Source organism: Tetrao urogallus (assembly GCF_951394365.1).
Source record: "Tetrao urogallus genome assembly, chromosome: 2".
NCBI lineage: Eukaryota > Metazoa > Chordata > Aves > Galliformes > Phasianidae > Tetrao > Tetrao urogallus.
In genome coordinates this window covers 24,576,317-24,595,489 of record NC_136814.1, presented here as the reverse complement: position 1 = coordinate 24,595,489, position 19,173 = coordinate 24,576,317, and the positions used below count along the sequence as shown (strand labels likewise).

General features: G+C 35.1%; 1 protein-coding gene across 1 annotated transcript in view; it reads left to right on the top strand.

Annotated features, from left to right (window-relative positions):
• The window catches only part of THADA (THADA armadillo repeat containing), a gene marked incomplete at both ends in the record, with an annotated part of 151,528 nt that overhangs the window by 15,700 nt on the left and 116,655 nt on the right, over window positions 1-19,173 (top strand). Inside the window, 7 exons of the mRNA XM_079550771.1 lie at window positions 182-318; window positions 727-899; window positions 2,088-2,231; window positions 7,032-7,141; window positions 14,471-14,603; window positions 17,221-17,334; window positions 18,432-18,554. Coding sequence (XP_079406897.1) covers window positions 182-318; window positions 727-899; window positions 2,088-2,231; window positions 7,032-7,141; window positions 14,471-14,603; window positions 17,221-17,334; window positions 18,432-18,554 — 934 coding nt within the window. The remainder of the gene's footprint in view (window positions 1-181; window positions 319-726; window positions 900-2,087; window positions 2,232-7,031; window positions 7,142-14,470; window positions 14,604-17,220; window positions 17,335-18,431; window positions 18,555-19,173) is intronic.

The following is a 19,173-nucleotide window of genomic DNA, read 5'->3' as shown; positions in this document are numbered from 1 at the left end:
CGAGGTGTTGCACATTCCTCTGTGAGTATAAAAACTCAGTGTTAGGACTTGTCCAACTTATTTGTTGTTTTCACAAATACAGTTGTAGATGTGTTTATAAGGTCTTTTTTTTTTTTTTTTTTTCCTTTAAATGTAAAATTATTTTTATCCTTGGTATGTTGCTTGCCTCTTTTCTTAATAGTAACTTGATGTTCGTAACTGAATGGAAGCAAATAGTGGCAAGGCTCATTCTGATGTCATATGAACTGTCTGCTGTAGTATCACCAGTAGTGCAGAGCTCATCACCAGAGGGTCTTATTCCAATGGATATTGATTCAGGTAAACAAACAAATAAGCAAACAAAAAGAATTCTGTAAAATCTGAAGCTCTTGAAGTTGTCTTTATTTCTTAATTCAGGCAATTCAGGAAATGAATCCTTACACCAGTCCCTTTCAAATTTCTGTTTTATGTCTTAATCTTAAGCCATTCTTTTAAGTTTTGATACAGGTTATCTGTCTTCTGCACTAAACGGAACAAGCCTGTGCAGATCGTGTTGTTTCAAAACAGGTGACTGTGTGGTCTGCTTTTCTTTCTTCCTTGGTCTTTATAGTCACTGTGGTTTGAAATGTTACTGCTAAGGGCCTTTTTATTACTTAAAATAAATTACCTTTGTATGAAGAACTGAAAGTATAATAATAATAATAAAATAAGAAGAAAGCAGCTGAAGTATTCTTATCTAATGTGTAGAAACTGCGGATCGCCTGCAGATGATTCTGAATGAGATACAGCCGCAGGACACAAACGATTATTTTATGCAAGCGAAAATGCTGAAAGAACACTGCAAAGTAGAGTCTAAACAGCTGGCTGACCACAAGCCGGTGGAAAATATTTGCGCAGAAATGAGAGGTAAATCAAACACTGTATTAATAATTAAATCAAGTTATTCTTTACAGAGCAGACGTTTTACTTGGGTGATCAAAGATGGAAGTTATTTTCTCCATATAATGTTTCACTTCTTCAGTAAACTTGTCAGAAGCTAGTTATTCATGGGCATGGTTTTAAAGACTAATTCACTATGTTTCTGCAAGATTGTGGTTAATCTCTCTTAGAGTACATGTGAAAATGAGTTGTTTTGATATTGGCCTGGATTCTGTTGCCCAAACTTCACTAGCCAGGTAATCTTTAACACCTCTTCTGTCAAGAAACGCTTTAACACATTGCTTGTTGAAAGGTGTTAGTGTGATTTCTCTCTCCAGTGTACACAAGGCTAGTGGGAATTTATTCATGCGGTAAAACTTGTTGCATGGGATTACATAAGCAGAAGCTTCTGTTTGAAGGCTTCCAGGGATAAAATGTTAGATAATATTTGCCCGTTTTAGTGAATAGCAGCTGTGCAATTTTTCTATCTCTTTACGTCTCAGTTTCAAACTTTAGTGTATTTATTGTATGCCTGCGTATATTTACAAAATATCTGTACATTTCAAAGGTAATGACTTAGGTGAGGTTTTTAAGTTTTAGAAACAAAAAGTTGGACTTTGTTTCTTCACACGTTTTCCTGCGTATAAAACGGTTTTTTGATTGGCCATATGTTTTGTTTCATGAAAATGTTTGTAAATTACGTTAGACTCACATAATGTCCACTAGATGACGCTGCTGCATTAAAATGTGTATGGTCTGGGAGCATGGGGACATCTGAGTTTAAAAAAAATAAATAAATGAAAGGGAGGGGAAACCCACAAATAACATCTAGTGATGGATTGATGATTGGCATAGGAGTTCATTGGAGCTACAAAGCTGCTGATGTTTGTATAGTTTGATATGCAGTGCAATGCTGGTGTTGACAAAAAGACCTTTAAAATAGTAGTAAAGTTGTATGCTGCTCTAATATCCAAACAGAGTTAAGTATGATATAAATTTCTAAGAATTGAACTGAGATCAACAGAACTAAATTATCTTTTGTATTTCCTGGTTTTGAATTGTTTTGTAGTGAATTATATTTTGTAAGAAGATCAAGCTAAATTAATTCTAAATTACAAGTCTGTGCCTGAGAATTTGGAGTCAGACTATTAATATTTCTGGATTTTTGTTTTTAAGGTAAAGGAAGTCAGATACGTGATGTCACAGCTCAAATGGTACTCGTGTGTTGCTGGAGAAGCATGAAGGAAGTATCTCTGCTGTTAGGGACACTGTGTAAACTTTTGCCTGCACAGGCTGCATCTGAACCTTCAAATGGGTTGATTACTGTAGAGCAGGTAGGGAAGTACTTCTCATTAAAAAGAGATCTTCATATTCTGGGGAAAAACAGACAATTTTTATGAATGTCTTCCTTTTAAATAAAGCTATATTAAATATGAAAAAGTCTTTTTATTGCTGTGCATGTGGTTAACAATCTATTTTTGGTACAATGGTATGCGGGAGGCATAATGCTTAAAGTAGTGACAAATAGGTGTAGTTATACATAGCAGACAAACTGAAGAAATATTCATATTGCTTCGTTATTTATAGGATGTATATTCTTTTCATAAGAACTGATTTATATTTATACGTATGCATATATATGAATTGTATGTTAGAATTATTAACAATTTTATGAACTGGCTTTGTTTTTAAACAGTTTTTTAATTTCATTTTGAACTATAGATGTTGGTATTTTCATAAAGCTCATTAACTGAACTTCATAATAAAAAATTCTGACAGAGAAATATGCTGACTGGTCATAGCCTTATGCTACATAGGATGTTTGAATTGTGGACAATTTAATGTGACTCTTCTTCCTCCAATGTTTTTGGTTTTAGAGATCAGAAATGTTAGTATGCCATCTGGATCTCTTGTAGAATGTTGAGTGCAGTACTTACAAGAAATTAGATTACCACAGTCGTTTATTTGGAAAATATTTTGTCTTTATTAAATTTCTGTTTTTAATTGATGGCCTTTTCATTTCCTTATGATTTTGACAAAACCAGTCTACCAGTGCAAGATTGAAATATGGAAAACATACTACTTATTAACTTCTTTCCAGTAGAAAGTGAATAGTTTTTCATTAGGTGTTGTGAGTTTCTGTCTTAAAATGTCTTAAAATGAATAACAGTGTAATTGCAGGTCTTATTTCTCATAGTTTTAGTGCCATGGAAATAGTGTTAGTATCTTTATTCTTGTGCTGTCTCTGGCCTACTTGTTTCCTGGCTAGTTTACAGCTTTACTTGTATTGTTGTTAGTGGTCTGGAAAGTGGATAAGAGCAGATAATGTTTCTACTACTGTGTTCTTTACTCTGCTTCAAGTCAGGAATTGACAATTTAGCATGAGTTGGCTCTTACTGTAGTATTTCCATACATATTTAGAAAGCAGACATTAGCAGAAACATGTGTTCTTTTGATATAGATGCCTTATTAGATTCTCTGTGCTCCTGACCTCTTCCTATAAAACAATTCCTAATGTTCTAATCTGAAGAACATTATTTGATAGGAAATCAAATTATATTTTATATATATATATATATATATATATATATATATATATATATATATATATAAGAATTTTAGGGAAAGTTATAGCCATTTTCACTGCACTTTTTGTAAGTAGCCTTACCTTATTATACAAAAAGAATATTTCATCAGAAATTACTAGAAATGTCAGTACCAGAATTTCTGTGGCTTTAAACTTCCATGAAACACTTCTTCAATGTTGAGAAATAATAGAATTGGGTTTAGTGTTTTATGCAGATACACCCTTTTGCAGTTGTCCATCTTTTTCTTTGTTCTGTAAGTGCCTAGGGATTTAAGAATATGGAACTGTGAAAGTCAAGAGAAGCTTTGGATCTAATTGCCTTGAATTGGGGCTAAGTATAAATGTTGAGTAAAATCTGTTGCAAAGCATCCCTTCCTAGCATTGCACCTTTCTCCTTATTTAGGTCAGTAACTGTGTGACGTTATACCTTATGGAATCGATGCTATTTTGCAATTTATTCATCCTAAATTGTAATAAGTGCTGAATTTGCTTGTTCTCTCTTTTTTTTTTTTTTTTTTTTTCTTTTTTGAGCAAGCAAATGTCTTTCAGTCCGCATTAAGAAATGTTGCAAAGGAATTGTGCTTCTTGGAAGATAACAGTGCCTGCCAACTAGCTGTGGCTTTATTTCTTCATTACTCTTTACTAGCAGTTAAATGTTGTCTCTTGTGGCGTGTCCCCATGTAGGAAAAGTTGGTAGACAATCAGCACTTGTTTGTTACTTATTATTCCTACTGGAAGTTGGAACAATATTACGTTTGCACCTTCCTTATCTTTAGAGTTACAGATTAGGTTTGCATGGTGTTTGAATGTCACAGTGTGTGCTGAATCTTCACAATATCTTCATGTGCTTTCTGTAGAGATGCATATAGAAGTTGCAAAATTCTGAATATAAATTGGCAGTTATTAATGTCTAGCCCATGTTGTGATAATTGCTTTGCCTTTAAAAATAGACACAGGAGTTGCCTTGTCTGTCTGATGGTATCCCTCCATTCAAATACTTGCTCTATCTTTCATTCTCCATCTGGCCCAGAAAATCTGAGGTGCCAGAGCCAAAGCTGTGCCTAGTAGGATAATCATGCAAATGGCCTTTCATAGAAGAGTTGTTCCATTAGCAGCTAAGTGGTCAAAATAATATCTAACAAAGACTCCGTTGTCCCATGACCATCATGAGACAGTGCTCCAAGCCTGGTATTTTAAGTTCTTCCTCAAACTCCTGTTTATCGCAGATGTAAGGTTTTAATATGATTTTAGGAGATAAGCTTACCAAAATCGTGTTCCAAGGTGAACAGAAACAGGCAGCGGAAATGAAGACTTGGTGCTGTCCCAGTGCCAGGGGTTCTGTTGTGTTAACCCTGACAGACTGGGTCTTGTGCTGGAATCTTCAAGACTGCAGAAGACTTTCCATAATGACAAGCCTCTGTGTTCTTTCGTATTTGTGCTAGTGTTAACTCCAGTTGCTGCTTTGGTGTTTGTTCTAATCAGGAACAGATTCGCTTGTTCTTAGACAAAGCAAAAGTCTTCTCCCAGTTCTTAATGTAAAGTGTCTTGTGTAGAATTTGGTACCAGCCGACTTTTAATATTTTGGAAAAGTTCTCTCTAGAGTATAGGATAGGATAGTGTAGGACTTGGTGGCATCCGATCACCAGAAAATAAGATACAAATATACTCGTTTCTAAAGTACTTTCAGAATCTTCTCTACTGAATGTATGTCTACTGAATATGGAGACTTTTGATCTCAATAGCAAGTTTAGCCCTGTAAAGTGTCAGTTCTTTTGTTAGACTAACCTGTCATACTCTTGATATTTAGTCAAGATAATCTAACGTACTTAAGATATTTGCTTTCCACAGCATATTTGAGTATTTTATCTTTAAGTGTACTTTCTTGTATAAATAAAGTAGGTGGAGTCACTTTTTCTTACAGTTGCTGTGACTCTTCATGATGATGTAGACAATTCCTTGATTTATTCTCCATTCTGACATTGAAGAGCTGGTTTTGTGATACAAGGAAGCTGAATGCTATTCAATCCTGGAAGAGTAAGAATGCCATGCTCATGAATCCTCTAAGTTTGGAATGCATAGTTAGCATGGATCCTGAGGCAAGTTCCTCTGTCATTTTCTGAAAAAAGAGTTGTGGCAGTTCTTTTTCTTCAAACTGTAGCATATGAATGATAAGTGAATATACCAGAGTTCAGTTCAATGTAATCCTCTGGTCATTGAGGCTGTTGCAAAATACTCAGAAATATAAGTAGTAAGTTGAAAGTTATGTGACAAAAAAAAGTATCCCATATGAAAAATAAGGGTGGTGGTGGAGCAGGAAAGCAGTTTGACTTGCATGTGTATGGTTTTCTTGGTTTGGTTTTGTTTATACAGCTGGAGAGTTGGTCTGTCTGTGGGTCAGTTGCTTCTGGAAAAAAGGCTCTTATTCTTATTCTGAGGCAAGAGAGCTGAAGCCCTGCAGATATTTCCAATTGTTGCTTATCTTAGGCTGGATTTAGCTGCAGGAAGTAGGATGTTTAAGCTTTTTTTTTTTTTTTTTTTTTTTTTAAACTATTGTACTTTCATTGTTTGGATAAAATGAATTAATGGTTAGAAAACTGTAGCTACATACGGCATTAACTCCTCTGACATCTTAATTACTTGTTAGACTATTAAAGTGTTTTAGCTTATAGCTGATAAAATAAGAATTTTATAGGAAACGATTTAATAGTTGTTTTTTCATAAAAGTTTTGAAGATCTTTCTGAAGAAAATCTTGCGTAGTAAAATGAATGTTATTGTTTTAAACACATGATATTGAAGTTTGCATTAAACCTTGAAAGTTAATGATTCTCATAATTCTGGAATAAAGAAGCATCTCAATCTGTGTACAATTAGATTGCGTGGCACTGTAGGCTTCCAAACAGCATTGGAAGCTTGGTCATCTTGATAGGGTGCTAGAAAGTAATGATCAGCGGAAGTTCAATCGTGGCATTCCATTTTTTCAGATGTAGCTCTCATTACTCCATATATACAATGTCTTTTTTTTCTGTTCTGAAATTTTCTAGTAGTCACAGACATTCTTGCAGAATTGAGGGAATTGAGGCAACTTCAGAATAGCTCACTAAGATAGATTTGTTTTCTTTTGGTACAATTCTTTAGAAATTTGAACTTATTTTCTGGTACGTTTTTGTAAATATTTGTTTCTGCTGTTACAATGTAGTAGATATTTTCTTTGGAATTTAAGGCTAAGAGTGATGACCATCAAAGATTCTGAATTTGTTTCCTCTGGAAATCAGGATTGTCCTTTTCTGAAAATCTGAATGTGCTCATCTTGGATAAGCAGCTAATTTATGTCCTTTATTTTTTTTGGTGCTCTTCTAAGGATGTGATACTGTGCCTTTAACCTGAAAGAAAAATAATTAGTACATTCAGTTCTTAAGTGCTTTTTACTTTTGCCAGTGGTCTGTTCAACCAGGGGGAGAACTTCTGCTCTTAACTTCAGTATCTTGCATATGTAAGTGAACTGTCTATTTATAATTCCAAGTAACTTTGTTACTGTTTTCTTTTAAGGTCAAAAATATTGGAGACTACTTTAAACATCATCTGATGCAGTCAAGGCACAGGGGTGCCTTTGAATTGGCATATGCTGGCTTTGTGCAACTTACAGAAACACTTTCAAGGTAAAATATGTGCAACTTATTAGGTTGTTAATATAATAATTTTACCAAACTCTGTTATCAACCCTGAAGCTGACTGTTCAAGAAGGACATCGGTACAAAGTGGATTTTGAGTGTGGTGTCGGTATGATATGTCTCTAGTGATATGGCATTTACGGACAATATTACTTATGGTTAGGAATAGTGATTCAGTATTGGATGAAGATACAGACATTTTATGCTTTTTTTTTTTTTTTCTTTTTTTTTAATTTCTGGAGTGTTAGTTTACAGAATGACCCTGAAAAGCTCTTGAGGGAAGCAGGGGTGTAGAATTCCTTCCCCTTCTCCTCCTTCCCAAGTCCTTAATGAAAATAAATGCCAGACATTTTGTTTTCAGCCAAGATGCTTTCCTGGAAACTTTTATTACTTGCCATTGGATGAGTTGTGCATTCTGACATTTGGAAGTCTATCTGGCAGTGCATCACAAGATGTGATATGCAATCTTTTATTTTTTTTTTAGTTCCCCCTGTAACTTTATACTTTCCTAGAAGAACAAAATGAGCAGAGCTGATCTGAGATCTAGGCAGGGGTGCTGAAACTTCCATTATATATAACCTATTTTCCTTCTGTTAGAATATGTGTGTCAGTAACATTTCTTTGTGATATATAATATTTATATCATTTTTTTAAGAAGGCAAATCAAAATCTCTAATGACTTTGTGGGTTTTTTTTTTAATGTAGTTTTTGAAATGACTGATTAAACTTTTCAATTTGAAGTACATGTATTTTAACATCAAACTCAGATAAAGTATCTGGTATTTTCCTTTTGTACAGTGTCAGCTAGTTAGAGCCACAGCTCCTTTTATTTGTGTTTTTTTTGTATTTTTTTTGTTTTGTATTGTATTGTTTTTTTTGTGAGATGATAGTAGCAAGGTGTGTGTGTGTGTGCTGTGTTCTTTTTATTTTTTGTGTTATTCTAAAGTTAAATATATGTCTGTGGATGGGAACAATGACACCTACTGAAACGGCTGCCTGGCCAGCTTCACTCTGTGTCTAAGACAGTTTCAAGAACAGAAATGAGCAGTTGTACTCTGGTATGGACTACTTGGTGGAGTGGCTGGTTAGCTAGTAGTGCTGCTACAGAAAAAGAAGTATTTGATATCATTGCCCTGTGACACTCTTGTTTGCTATTTCCAGTTAACTTTGCTGCAGGTTTAGTTATTTTCCATTGTCAGTGCTGTGTGTATTTAGAGAGCAGCTACTGCAGTGAGAGAGAAAAAATTTGCCACAATAGTGACAGGGAAAATGGGCAACAGTTAAGGTATTCCCATGTATCTAGTAATTTTCCTACAGAAATGACCGTATTGTCACATCAGTTAGTGAGTCTGTTTTGAATAGATTACATAAGAGACATCTTATAGTTTTCATATTCCAAGTCTGTTGCAAAGTGTTGTTCTGCTGTTTAGTGTGTATTTCTGGCTGCTGTTTAAAGACACAGTAGCATACTGCTCACCATTTCGTTCAGTCTGAATCTGATGATTGAGTGGGGAACAAAAAAGCAACTTCCCCATCTCAGTAGAAAAATGATTTCCTTCTCTGTCAGGCTTCAGACATAATTTAAGACTTCTGTATTGTTTGCTAAGCTTGGTTTCATATGTGAAACTCTTTTTTTTTTTTTTTTCCCTGAGACAGAGATAAACTCAGGCAAGAAAATATTAAGAAATTGAGAAACTGGTCTTCTCTTAACATACACAGTGACAAACTGGAACATGTTCTTCCCAAAACTGTTTTTTTTCATGTCAGGCAGCATTTTTTTGAATGTTTATTAAATGAATATAACGTTCCAAATAAAGTAGGCTGCTAACAGCGTGGAATGCATAGAAGGAGCTGCTGAGTATTGAAAGATGTTAGCAATAGATGTGTTGTTTTAAAAATTGCATGTTTATATTTTACAATCTACTTTTGTTTCAAAGGATTTATTCTTTCAGTTGGATTGAAGGGAAGCTGGACATTAGAGTCATACCAAAAAATCCACCAAAAACCAATCAAACAGAAAGCTTAAGAGAACTCTGCTTCTCTCTCAGTGGTTAAAGCAGTATACACAGAATCATAGAATCATAGAATTGCTCAGATTAGAGAAGACCTTAAAGATCAAGTCCAACCACAACCTAACCATGCTACCCTAAATCTAACAACCTTCCACTAAATCATGTATCTGAGCACCACATCCAAACGCTTTTTAAACAGATTCGGGGATGGTGACTCAACCACCTCCCTGCGTGTCATCAAAAAAAAAGCTTATGATTTCAATAAATTTCTCTTCCAAATTAACAGTTTTCCAAAACAGTCTTTTGATGATGCATGCTACTTAGCATTATAAAAGCTATAGTTATTTATTTCAAATACAGTGTATATTCCTTGGAAAAAATCCAGCTTGCAAGGAGGAGACAGAAGCTCTTTGGAAATGTATTTGTTTCTATGAAATATATACTTGCCAGGAAGTACTGGTCTCAAGGCTAACTTTTGTGTTTAAAATAAAGAGGGTGATTTCGGAATAGCTAGTAATTCTTAGTTTGGTACTCCTGGGACACGGGATTTGGGCTGAAGCTTCTTCTGTGAAGTAATGAGTAAGTTGAGTCCTGCAGAGAATGCAGTTGTGTTGTAGGTCTGTAGAGTGTCCTGGAGCCTTTCCGTTTATCCTTTTGGAATTGTGAGACTGTTCTGCAGGTAAATATGAGCTGACCTCTCTACGTAGCTGATAGACATTCTTGAAGGGTAGGTACCAGAATTTATTGCATCTACACGTACTGGAGGAGGAAACTTTTTTTCTAGGGTAGCTTGTATAGTCATATAAATAGCTTAAACATGATACTTTGCTTAATGGAGTTGAAGACTAATAGAAACCTCATTGACACTTTGTAATTATTCTTTCACCAAGACCCAGTGAAAAATGTAGCACAAATAGTGGTAAATCTCTATCCTGCACTTTTAGGAAAGGCTGCAGATAAACACGGTGCTTTATTTCAGTTGCCAAATGTTTGCTTAAAACTATGTTCTAGAATATTTCCATCTTTACTCTATAGTCCCTAAAAAGTAAAAGTAGAGTCTTGAGGCAGAGCGGTGGTGTTCAAACCTGTCTAGGTTAGTAGTCAGAGAAAAATCTTCCCTCCGCAGAGATTTCTTATAAATGTGATGAAATATCATCTGATTGGTCAAATTTGAGCGCTGAATTTGACACTCGTTTGGATATAAATTGTTAAATTTGTTTAAAGTATGTCAGCTATCGTTCTTCCTCTTCTCTGTTCATAGTCCTTCTGTTGGTGAGATGTTCCCTCCATTTTGTCTGCTTGATATTGTCTGTGACTGCACCTTTTCAAAGAGTGTACAAAGTAAGCATCATTCATATCGGTGAAACAAGCAGTCTTTTTTTAGAGTTTTTCTTGTCATTGACTCTGAGAGATTATTAATGCTTATTTGGTGCAGTGAACCGGTAGGTAGGGAAACTTTCCTGGAAGACTTTTAACATCTATTTTAAACTAGAGTCTCTCAGAACCCATATGGATATCCTAACTACTTCTTTACTATAAATGGTGTTTGTCTGTTTTGTGTTTATTTTAACTGGTGGACTTTTTCTGAGAGATCAAGTAGAATGTAAAGACTTCATGGAAATCTCAAAATTGTAGGGCTACATAGTTATGGCTATAATGCTTTCTCTTACTGAGGTTGCAGAATGCACTGGGGAAGGTATGGAAAGAGAGATGTCATACAATGCAGTGTGCTTACTGAGGATCATTTTTAAAGAAATGGAGCTTAAACTGAACTCAGTGACCAAAGTTTTTGTGTCTTATACAAGAAGTGAAGAGTATTAAATAAAGCATTGTAGCAGACAATATGGAATAAGAATCTTGCTTTGATGTTACAAATGTTTAAGCTGGTATCAGTGCGTATTTTTTTTCCTCATCCAGTCAGTTGCTGATCTTTGGTACTCCTGGTACCTGAAGTAGATTCTAAATTCTCTGTTTTAAGCTCAGGTTCTGATTCATTTAGTTGTTATGAAATGACTGTAACTCTTTACCTTCCCACTCCCTCCAGGATGCTGGGAAGGCTTCTTGGAAACATTAAAAGTAATTAATGGACTTTCTAGTGAGGTGAGCTAAAATTGTTTCTAACTTCTTAGCAAAAGTGTTAATAGAGATGTGAAGGAAATAGTCTAAAATCTCTGAGATTTTTGAGGTCATCCAAGTTTCTGTTAGTGGCATTAGTGCTAGAGAAACAACAGCTTTATCAGATCAGCTATATCACTTTGAAAATTTTATTTTATTTAGAGCGGGTGCTATGGAAAGGGGATGCAAGTGGGAGGACTTCATTATTTCAGAGGAGCTGTTCTTAAAAGTAGACTTTCTCTAGGATAGATTACATAGTTGTGTTTCTGAAGCTTAGATTCTTGTCTATTTGTCTGAGAAATATAATGGAGACTGGCTTTATGTTACGTATATGGAAAAAGAGTACGGTTCTATTAAGAGAGAAAAATGGTGAAAGAAAACTCCCTTTTCCCCGCACAAGGGTAGTTTACAGTGATTGGAGACTCTGAATTCTGGATATACCCTTGTAGAAAATGCTAGTCCTTATGTGAAATTTATGCCACAAACCACCAGCATCCAGGAAAGCCAAATCCAAGATTGACCCCTTGTTCTTAACACACCATTTATTTTGGATAGGAGAAAATGGAGAGAGGGGTTTAACTTTAACTTTGAATTGCCAGGCTTTTGTCCCATTGAAACTGACCACAGAAACTGTTCTGGGCACGTATGAAATTGTTATAACCAGAAGAAAGACAGTCTGAATTTTGTGGAAAAATACCTTACTGCAATACATCTTAAGTAATTTACGTATCAAGTTACAGTGTAATATTTTAATTAGCAATATCGTTTGCTTGATCTGGTCAAAAGAAAAAAATTAATTGTTCTTGAAAATGACATTTGAGCTTGTGACTACCATTTTTATGTTGTAAAGCTTCACTATTGTTCAAATTTCAGGCCACCTGCTTCTTGAGTCAATATTCTTCTTGCCAGACCATGAGGATATAGCTGCCAAATTCAAGGGAGTAGTCTCCTCCATTGCAAAGTCAATAGTCTCCAATGTTTTTACCTTTAAAATAATAACACTTTTGCATTAAAATAAAAAATATGTATTTTTTAAATTTGGACTTTTGTGGTTTACTGAACAAGGTAGGATTACTTGTGGTGAGATCAAAGCAATACAGTTGAAGGGAGTCTGAAGTTTATTGGATTTCTGTGTGCTTTTTTCCCTTTATGCTACAACTGAAAGGGGAAAAGCTCCTCAGTTTACTCAACTGTAAAATATTCAGTATGCTACGTAGTGACTTTTAAATATTTCCATTATGCTTTATTCTTCTGCAGCACAGCAGATGTGAATATGTATCATGGGGTGTTTGTTTTAATACTAAGATAACATACTGAAGAGAGATCAGTGCTGTTCTTTGCATGACTAAACTAACATTGAAACTCTGCTTAACTAGGGAGGTAGGACCAGCCACAGTGGTTGGAAGGTAGTAGGTTTTGTGGAAAGTGATGACTTGAATGAAAAGAACTGTAAAGTACAGTTTAGCTGCAGACACCTGTGGAGAAGCTTACTAGAAGTTTAGTTTGGTCTTAATCCTAGAGCTGCATCCTGTTTGTGTATCCAAAAGCTGGGGAAAGAGCATGAGCTTATAGTAGCCAGGGGGAGCTAATTGTAAGCAGTAAAGTAAAAGAAAAACGATCATTAGTTGTACAGGTGAAGACATTCATTTCATTGCTTCTGTCACAGGCTTGGGAAAGCAAGAAACCATTTTATGGTTTTGTACTGCGTGACATGATCCATATTGAGCCATGATGTTTCTCTTACTTTCAGGACTAATATTTCACATGCTGGCAAATGTATTAAAGAGATGCTGTTGTTAGAAAATGGAGAGAAGGCCGGTCAGGTGTGTAAGAAACGTGTGAAGAAAATCTTAAGGAAACTACCAAACAGCAAAAACCTGCTGTAGCTGCTGCTGAGCTATCTGGCACTGTCTGTGACCTGTTTTCAGCATTATTAGTGTTGTGTTTATTTTGTAAAAGAAGGGAAGGAAAGTTTCACTGCGGATGAAAACCTCGTTTACCATCCTGTATCAAGTTTTTAGCCTACCTAAATTTTTGTGTTGAGGGAAGAAAGGTGTAATAAGATACGAGTAAAGAAGGAGGTAGAAGATTGGAAGATCTAGATCTTACACTAAATTTTGGTTTTTACATTAGTACCTGCTGCATTCTAAGCTTTACTTCCCATTTTTTAAAAACACATATAAAACTTGATTGTGACCTTACTGTAAGTTCGTGCTGCTTGATTGTGAGTTTAATTACTGATTATATTTTTAGGCAAGTCCTACGTGGTTGAAATAATTGCAGTTGTAATGCCCTCAGTGATTAATTCTTATTATCTGTTCTGAATAATGTGGCAAAGTAGCGTGATAATTTTTTAATAACAGTGTCCCATTAATTTATGTAACTATGAATGATCCTTTTGGAACATTGACGTAAGATTAATGAGCTCGTCTTTCATGCTGAATGTATTACATGTCATTAAATTGGGCAGAACCAGGAACTGAGATAGACTTGAGTTTTCCTTGTCCTTGGAAGTCCTCTGCTTTCAGGCAATGTGCAGTTTTGTAACTGCAGAAGAGAAGTATTTCATGACAGGAATGTAATTCAGGTGCTTTACAAAATGTTTGTCTGACTTAGTATTTTAAACAGAACAGTCTGTCTTGTTTTCTATTCCTTTTACGGCTTGGAAGGTTGCAAGTGTATTTGTGTAATACATACTTACTGTGAGGGGTTTCAGTCTTATTTGTGTGGTTGTAAAAGCAATTATATACTAGCATATACAAGTATATACTAGTTAGTGTAAGGGTCACGAATGAGAGAGTAAAGTACAAAACGTTGAAGTTTCCTCTTCTTACATTCTACACATCATTCAGATGTGTATGTGTCATTTTCTTCTCTAATGAGATAATAAGTCTTGGCAGAAGAGGAAAGTTGAAATGGTGAATGACTGAGTCCTTGAAATATCTGGCTGAGTTCAGTGAAATATTTTTTTCTAGTTTCACTTAACAAGAAAGGTTAATAAAATTTGTACTAGCATTGGAAAAATGCAGAATTCCATGTTATGTTTGTCTCATTTCTTAAAAATTCTGAGTGTATCCTTGAAAATATTCAAATATGTTAGGAACTAGGCCTTAAGGTCACTAATTGCATTCTTTCACTCTGCCCTAGTTTCTTATTTGTTTGTTTTATGTGTTTTGTTTGTTTCATGTAGATGCAACAGTGAGAGTCTGCACAAGATGCCGGAGCAGTGGCTTAGCTGTGTTTTAGAAGAAATCAAATCTTGTGATCCTTCATCTACGTTATGTGCAACCAGACGTAGTGCAGGAATTCCATTTTACATACAGGTATCAAGTAATATTATACTGTTTTTATTTTATATTATTTTAAAGGTTCTTTCCAGTGAATGCTTTTTTTTTTTGCTTTTTTTTTTTTCCTGCTGGCTTTGGTAGCCTTTACACAACCAAGAAGCCAAATGTAATTAAACCATGTTTGATGCTATTTAGCTTTGCAATTCTGTGTACTCTTGAGACAGCACAGATTTTTGGCTTGATGTTGATTCGGATAGCATTTCCAAAGACTGTGCTGTTGGCTCAGTGTATCCACTGTATTACTCCCTGTAAATTCATAAATTAATTCTCAGATTAAGTGAAGCTTTGTTACCACATAGGTTTGTCCTTCTTTCATATGCAGTGGAAGGATGATTAAAATAAGAATAAACTATCACAGAATTGTAAAATGGTGGCCTAGAAAGTACTATAGAAAACTAGGGAAGTCCTCTTAACTGCGGTGAAGTAATGTCAGTCAGCACCAGTTGGTGCAATGCTGAAGTCTCAACACTTAACTGTTTCCATTCCCTTATTTCCTTAAAGCAGACGTGATTGTTTTCTTCTAAATTAACCTTCATGATTTTACTTTTCAGACAGTTTTCTAAGATAGAGGTCCAAGATAACTGTGTGATTTGTAACTTGCTCCGTTCACCAGAGCATGGTCTCAGGCTTGTTCCAAGAATGTGAGGAACTGTTGGGAGCAAGCTGTCACTGCCAGAGTAATCCATCTTGCTTGTTTTCCACTCTGAGTTCACCCTGAGAAAGTTGAGGCAGCCTGCTTCTGTCTGACCTCTCTTCTGTCAGTCACAGCCTACTCGTGGCTTTGCTAGTTGTACGCACGTTGCATAGATGAGGTCTGAAGTAGGGCATTGGTTTTAGAAGTGTGTTGCCCTCTAAAGTTCAGCGTTGAAAGATCTTTCCCTTTTATATCTGTAAGTTGTCTGCAAAATAAATTTGGTGACCTCATGTTTGCTGGTTTTTTCATTTCACACCATGGAGTTTTAATCCAGTGGGCAGTAGCAAGTTGAGAGAACATGTGAATGAGAAACATATTTGAATCAATTTTTTCATGCAAAAAGTAATGCTGTGTGTAATGTAAGGACTAGGTGGATGCAGCAACATCCCACTGCAGAAAACATTTGCCTAGTCTGCAATTGGCCTACGCTGCCAAGCCCATATGGCAGAGCTTATTTGGATAAACAGATCAGATGCTTCTGCTCTGACAGCTCTGGAAAAGTACGGAGTTAATCTAGTCAATTAATGAGAAGGTTTGAAATTAACATTAGGATTAATCTGAAAAAAAATCTATTTCTGAACAAAAATTTTATTGTAAAGAAAGCTGGTGGTGTTCTTTGGTGGTAGTTCTGAATGTTCCTGTAGTACTCAGTAAAAGGAATTAAGCCTTAAATAGACTTTTGTGTTTAGGTAATAAAAATATAAAAAATAATGCATATTCTCACAGTACTGTAATAAGGTTATTTTATTAATGCATAAAATCAAGATTCACTGTGGTCTCTTTGCCATCTGCTTCCTGTGACATTTATTCTTGTTTTGGTTGAAGACATCTGTTTTAATAATATGCAATTTTTAAGCTTATGAACATTTTAAATAACCTATTTAAAATAGCACAAAGGTGCAGCTCCAATTAAGGGGTGAGGAAATGGTGGGAAAATGCTAGTTACAGCTTAACCTCAGTGTCCTCAGGTTATGGAATCTTGGTGTTCAGTTCATTCTTGTCTGCTTTATATTTTGAGTACTATTTTTTTTCCCTTGCCTTTGTTTCTTCCATTATTAAAGGTGCTGATAAAACGACAGTGACAACTTCTGGGTATATGCCTCACCTCTGTACTTCATTTGATTTGAAGTTCTTCCATTAGGTTCTTTTTATACAATGTAATGGACTGTTAAATATCTTGTTTGAATTGATGGTCAACAGACTCTGGGCCCCAAAACATGAATGGATAATCATTTTTATTAGAAATAAGTGAGTTATGGTTATCTATTTGTGCTAAGTCAGACAAATTCAACACAAGGTGCTAGGCTGGAAAAAGAGACTGTTTTAATCCCAGTCCTGAACTGGGAGGCTAAATTAGAGTATGTTCTTCCCTGCTGGATGTGTTGACACCTGCTTAACTGCTGCTATTTGGAGATGGTTGTATCTACTTTCTCCTTTTTAAAATGTGCTGGTTTTTTTTTTTTTTTTTTTTTAAATTTATTTATTTTTATCCCTTGGCCAGGCCATTTCTCCATGATTACGTTTGTTATTAAACTATAAAATTTTTTAAATTTTTCAAAATAATAAATATAAGCATGTATAGTATAGCAGATACTTTTGCCATACTAGATCCTCTGATTCTGTGTGTAAACTTAAGTTTTCACCTGTGACACATGAAGAAACTTTTAGAGTCAAAGCTGTACTGCAGAAGTGGTTTTCTTACTGAAACAGTGACTGCTAAGGAGGCTATGAACGAAATAAAATAAGACAGAAGTGAAAATTGCTTTTCCAAATTTATATTTAGTCCTTCTATGTGATCAGAAGTTGGGATGTGGTACGGTGAATATAAAACCTGAAGCTGAGCTAGTAGTAAGCAAAAATGGCTAGAAATACCAGACTTCTTCTTTAACTTTTCTGTAGGCTTTGTTAGCTTCAGAACCAAAGAAGGGCAAAACAGATCTGCTGAAAATGACAATCAAAGAATTGATGTCCTTGGCAGCACCTTTGAGTGAACCTGCAAGCGTAATTCCACAGGTAAAGTGCGGTGTCGCATCAGAAGGCAAATGTCAAAACAGTGTTTGTGTTACTTCAAACAGTTGAGGAAACAATGTGTTAATGATAGTTAAGCTTTAGTGTCTGTGGCTAGATTTTTACAACCTCCTGACGTACAGATGTTATGGAGCCTCTGGAATTTACAAATGCATGAGATACTGAGCAGTGGATTGAACATAATTTCATAATTTTTTTCTAGTGCAAGTGTAGTGATGCTCCTTTTGAATTTATATGATTGTTTACTTCCTGTAGTATATTTGTGAACAAGCAGATGAGTAAACTTTTACAAGGAAATAAGCTTTTCTTTTTACATTTAGAGTAAATAAGTGAGTTGCATAAACCATATTGTATGCAGTAAAATGCTATATTAAAAATGATTTTAAACAGAATTAGTAACTTCTGAAACTTAAATGTATTCATTTGGAATGTGTAGAAATTGTAAAGTCAAGATCTTTATCTTCAAAGGCAGTTGTCAAATCCTTAAATATATAATCAACAGACTATGTCTTGCATTTAAAATGCAAAGATTAACAATGTTCTAATGCCTCTGCTGGCATAAGTTTATGTATCTTTGTCAAAGTCTGTGAAGCTACACGGATTGCCACCTTCCCCAGTGTAAAGAAATATCTCAAAATGCTCCATATGGTGATGCAAGCCTGGCTGTCAGTTTTAGCTTAATGTTGTCCTCCTGTGAGTTGTAGTTTATTTTTTCTCACAGTATCTACTGAATGTCAAGAATATTGGACAAGATGATTCTTGTCTTTGAAAGTTATTTTTGCAGCCAGGATAAGCTAAGGAGAAAATGCTGGCCTTCTGTCATAACTCCTGGACTGTATTTATTAGACAAATATATTTTTAAACCATGGATGTTTTTATCAGTGTTTCCTTCTGTACCATTTTAATCTATTAGTTCAACAGCAGCGTTCTTATATTTGGTATAAAAATGAAATGCTGTAAATCTGCACACTGGTTGTTTTTGTTTCATGTTTGCTGTGTTCATTGGGGTAATTAACACATTTGATTTAAGAAGTTTTTTGTTGGATTTATATTGTTTTCCTTTATTTCTCTTACCTCCACAGGTTCATGCTTTAAATATCCTACGGGCACTGTTCAGAGATGCACGTTTAGGTGAAAACGTTATGCCTTATGTTGCAGATGGAATACAAGCAGCAATTCTAGGTTTCACATCACCTATCTGGGCAGTAAGTTAGCTCTTAATTTTGCTTCTCAAATGTGACAGTATAGGTAGTGATACGTTTCCAGGAAGCTTTGGTACCACTTGTTACCAAGTACCGCAATTGCTAGAATGTTACATGATGAAGTATTTTAAGGTTTGATGAATAATATTACAGACCTGCAAAGAAGATGTAGTTCTGCTCTGTTTTGGGTTTCATTTTATTTTTTATTTCAATGTGAAGTGCTGATATTCACAAAAAGTAGGGACAAAGATTATCTTAGATGTAAGAATATACCTGGCAGTTGTATTTTGAGTCAGCATGTTTAGCTAGTAAGAAGTCTATTTTCATTCATTCTTGCTGTTATTTTGCTTTTTAATAAGAGATTCTGAGATAGCTGAACATTTTACAGTCTGCCATGAGAATAAGGGAGGGGAATCCTTTTATCCAATAAAAACCTTGGTGCAACCCCTTTGTGAAAGATATACATGTCCAAAATCTGATTTCCTGGTAGTGCCATTTTGATAAAGAGGAAAGTTGTTATGAAATACTTGTTCCTATTTGTTGACCTCTGAACAGTAGGCATGTAGTGTCCTTCATTCAGCTGGCTTTTTTTTTTTTCAACTGTACATTGGTGATTGTATTA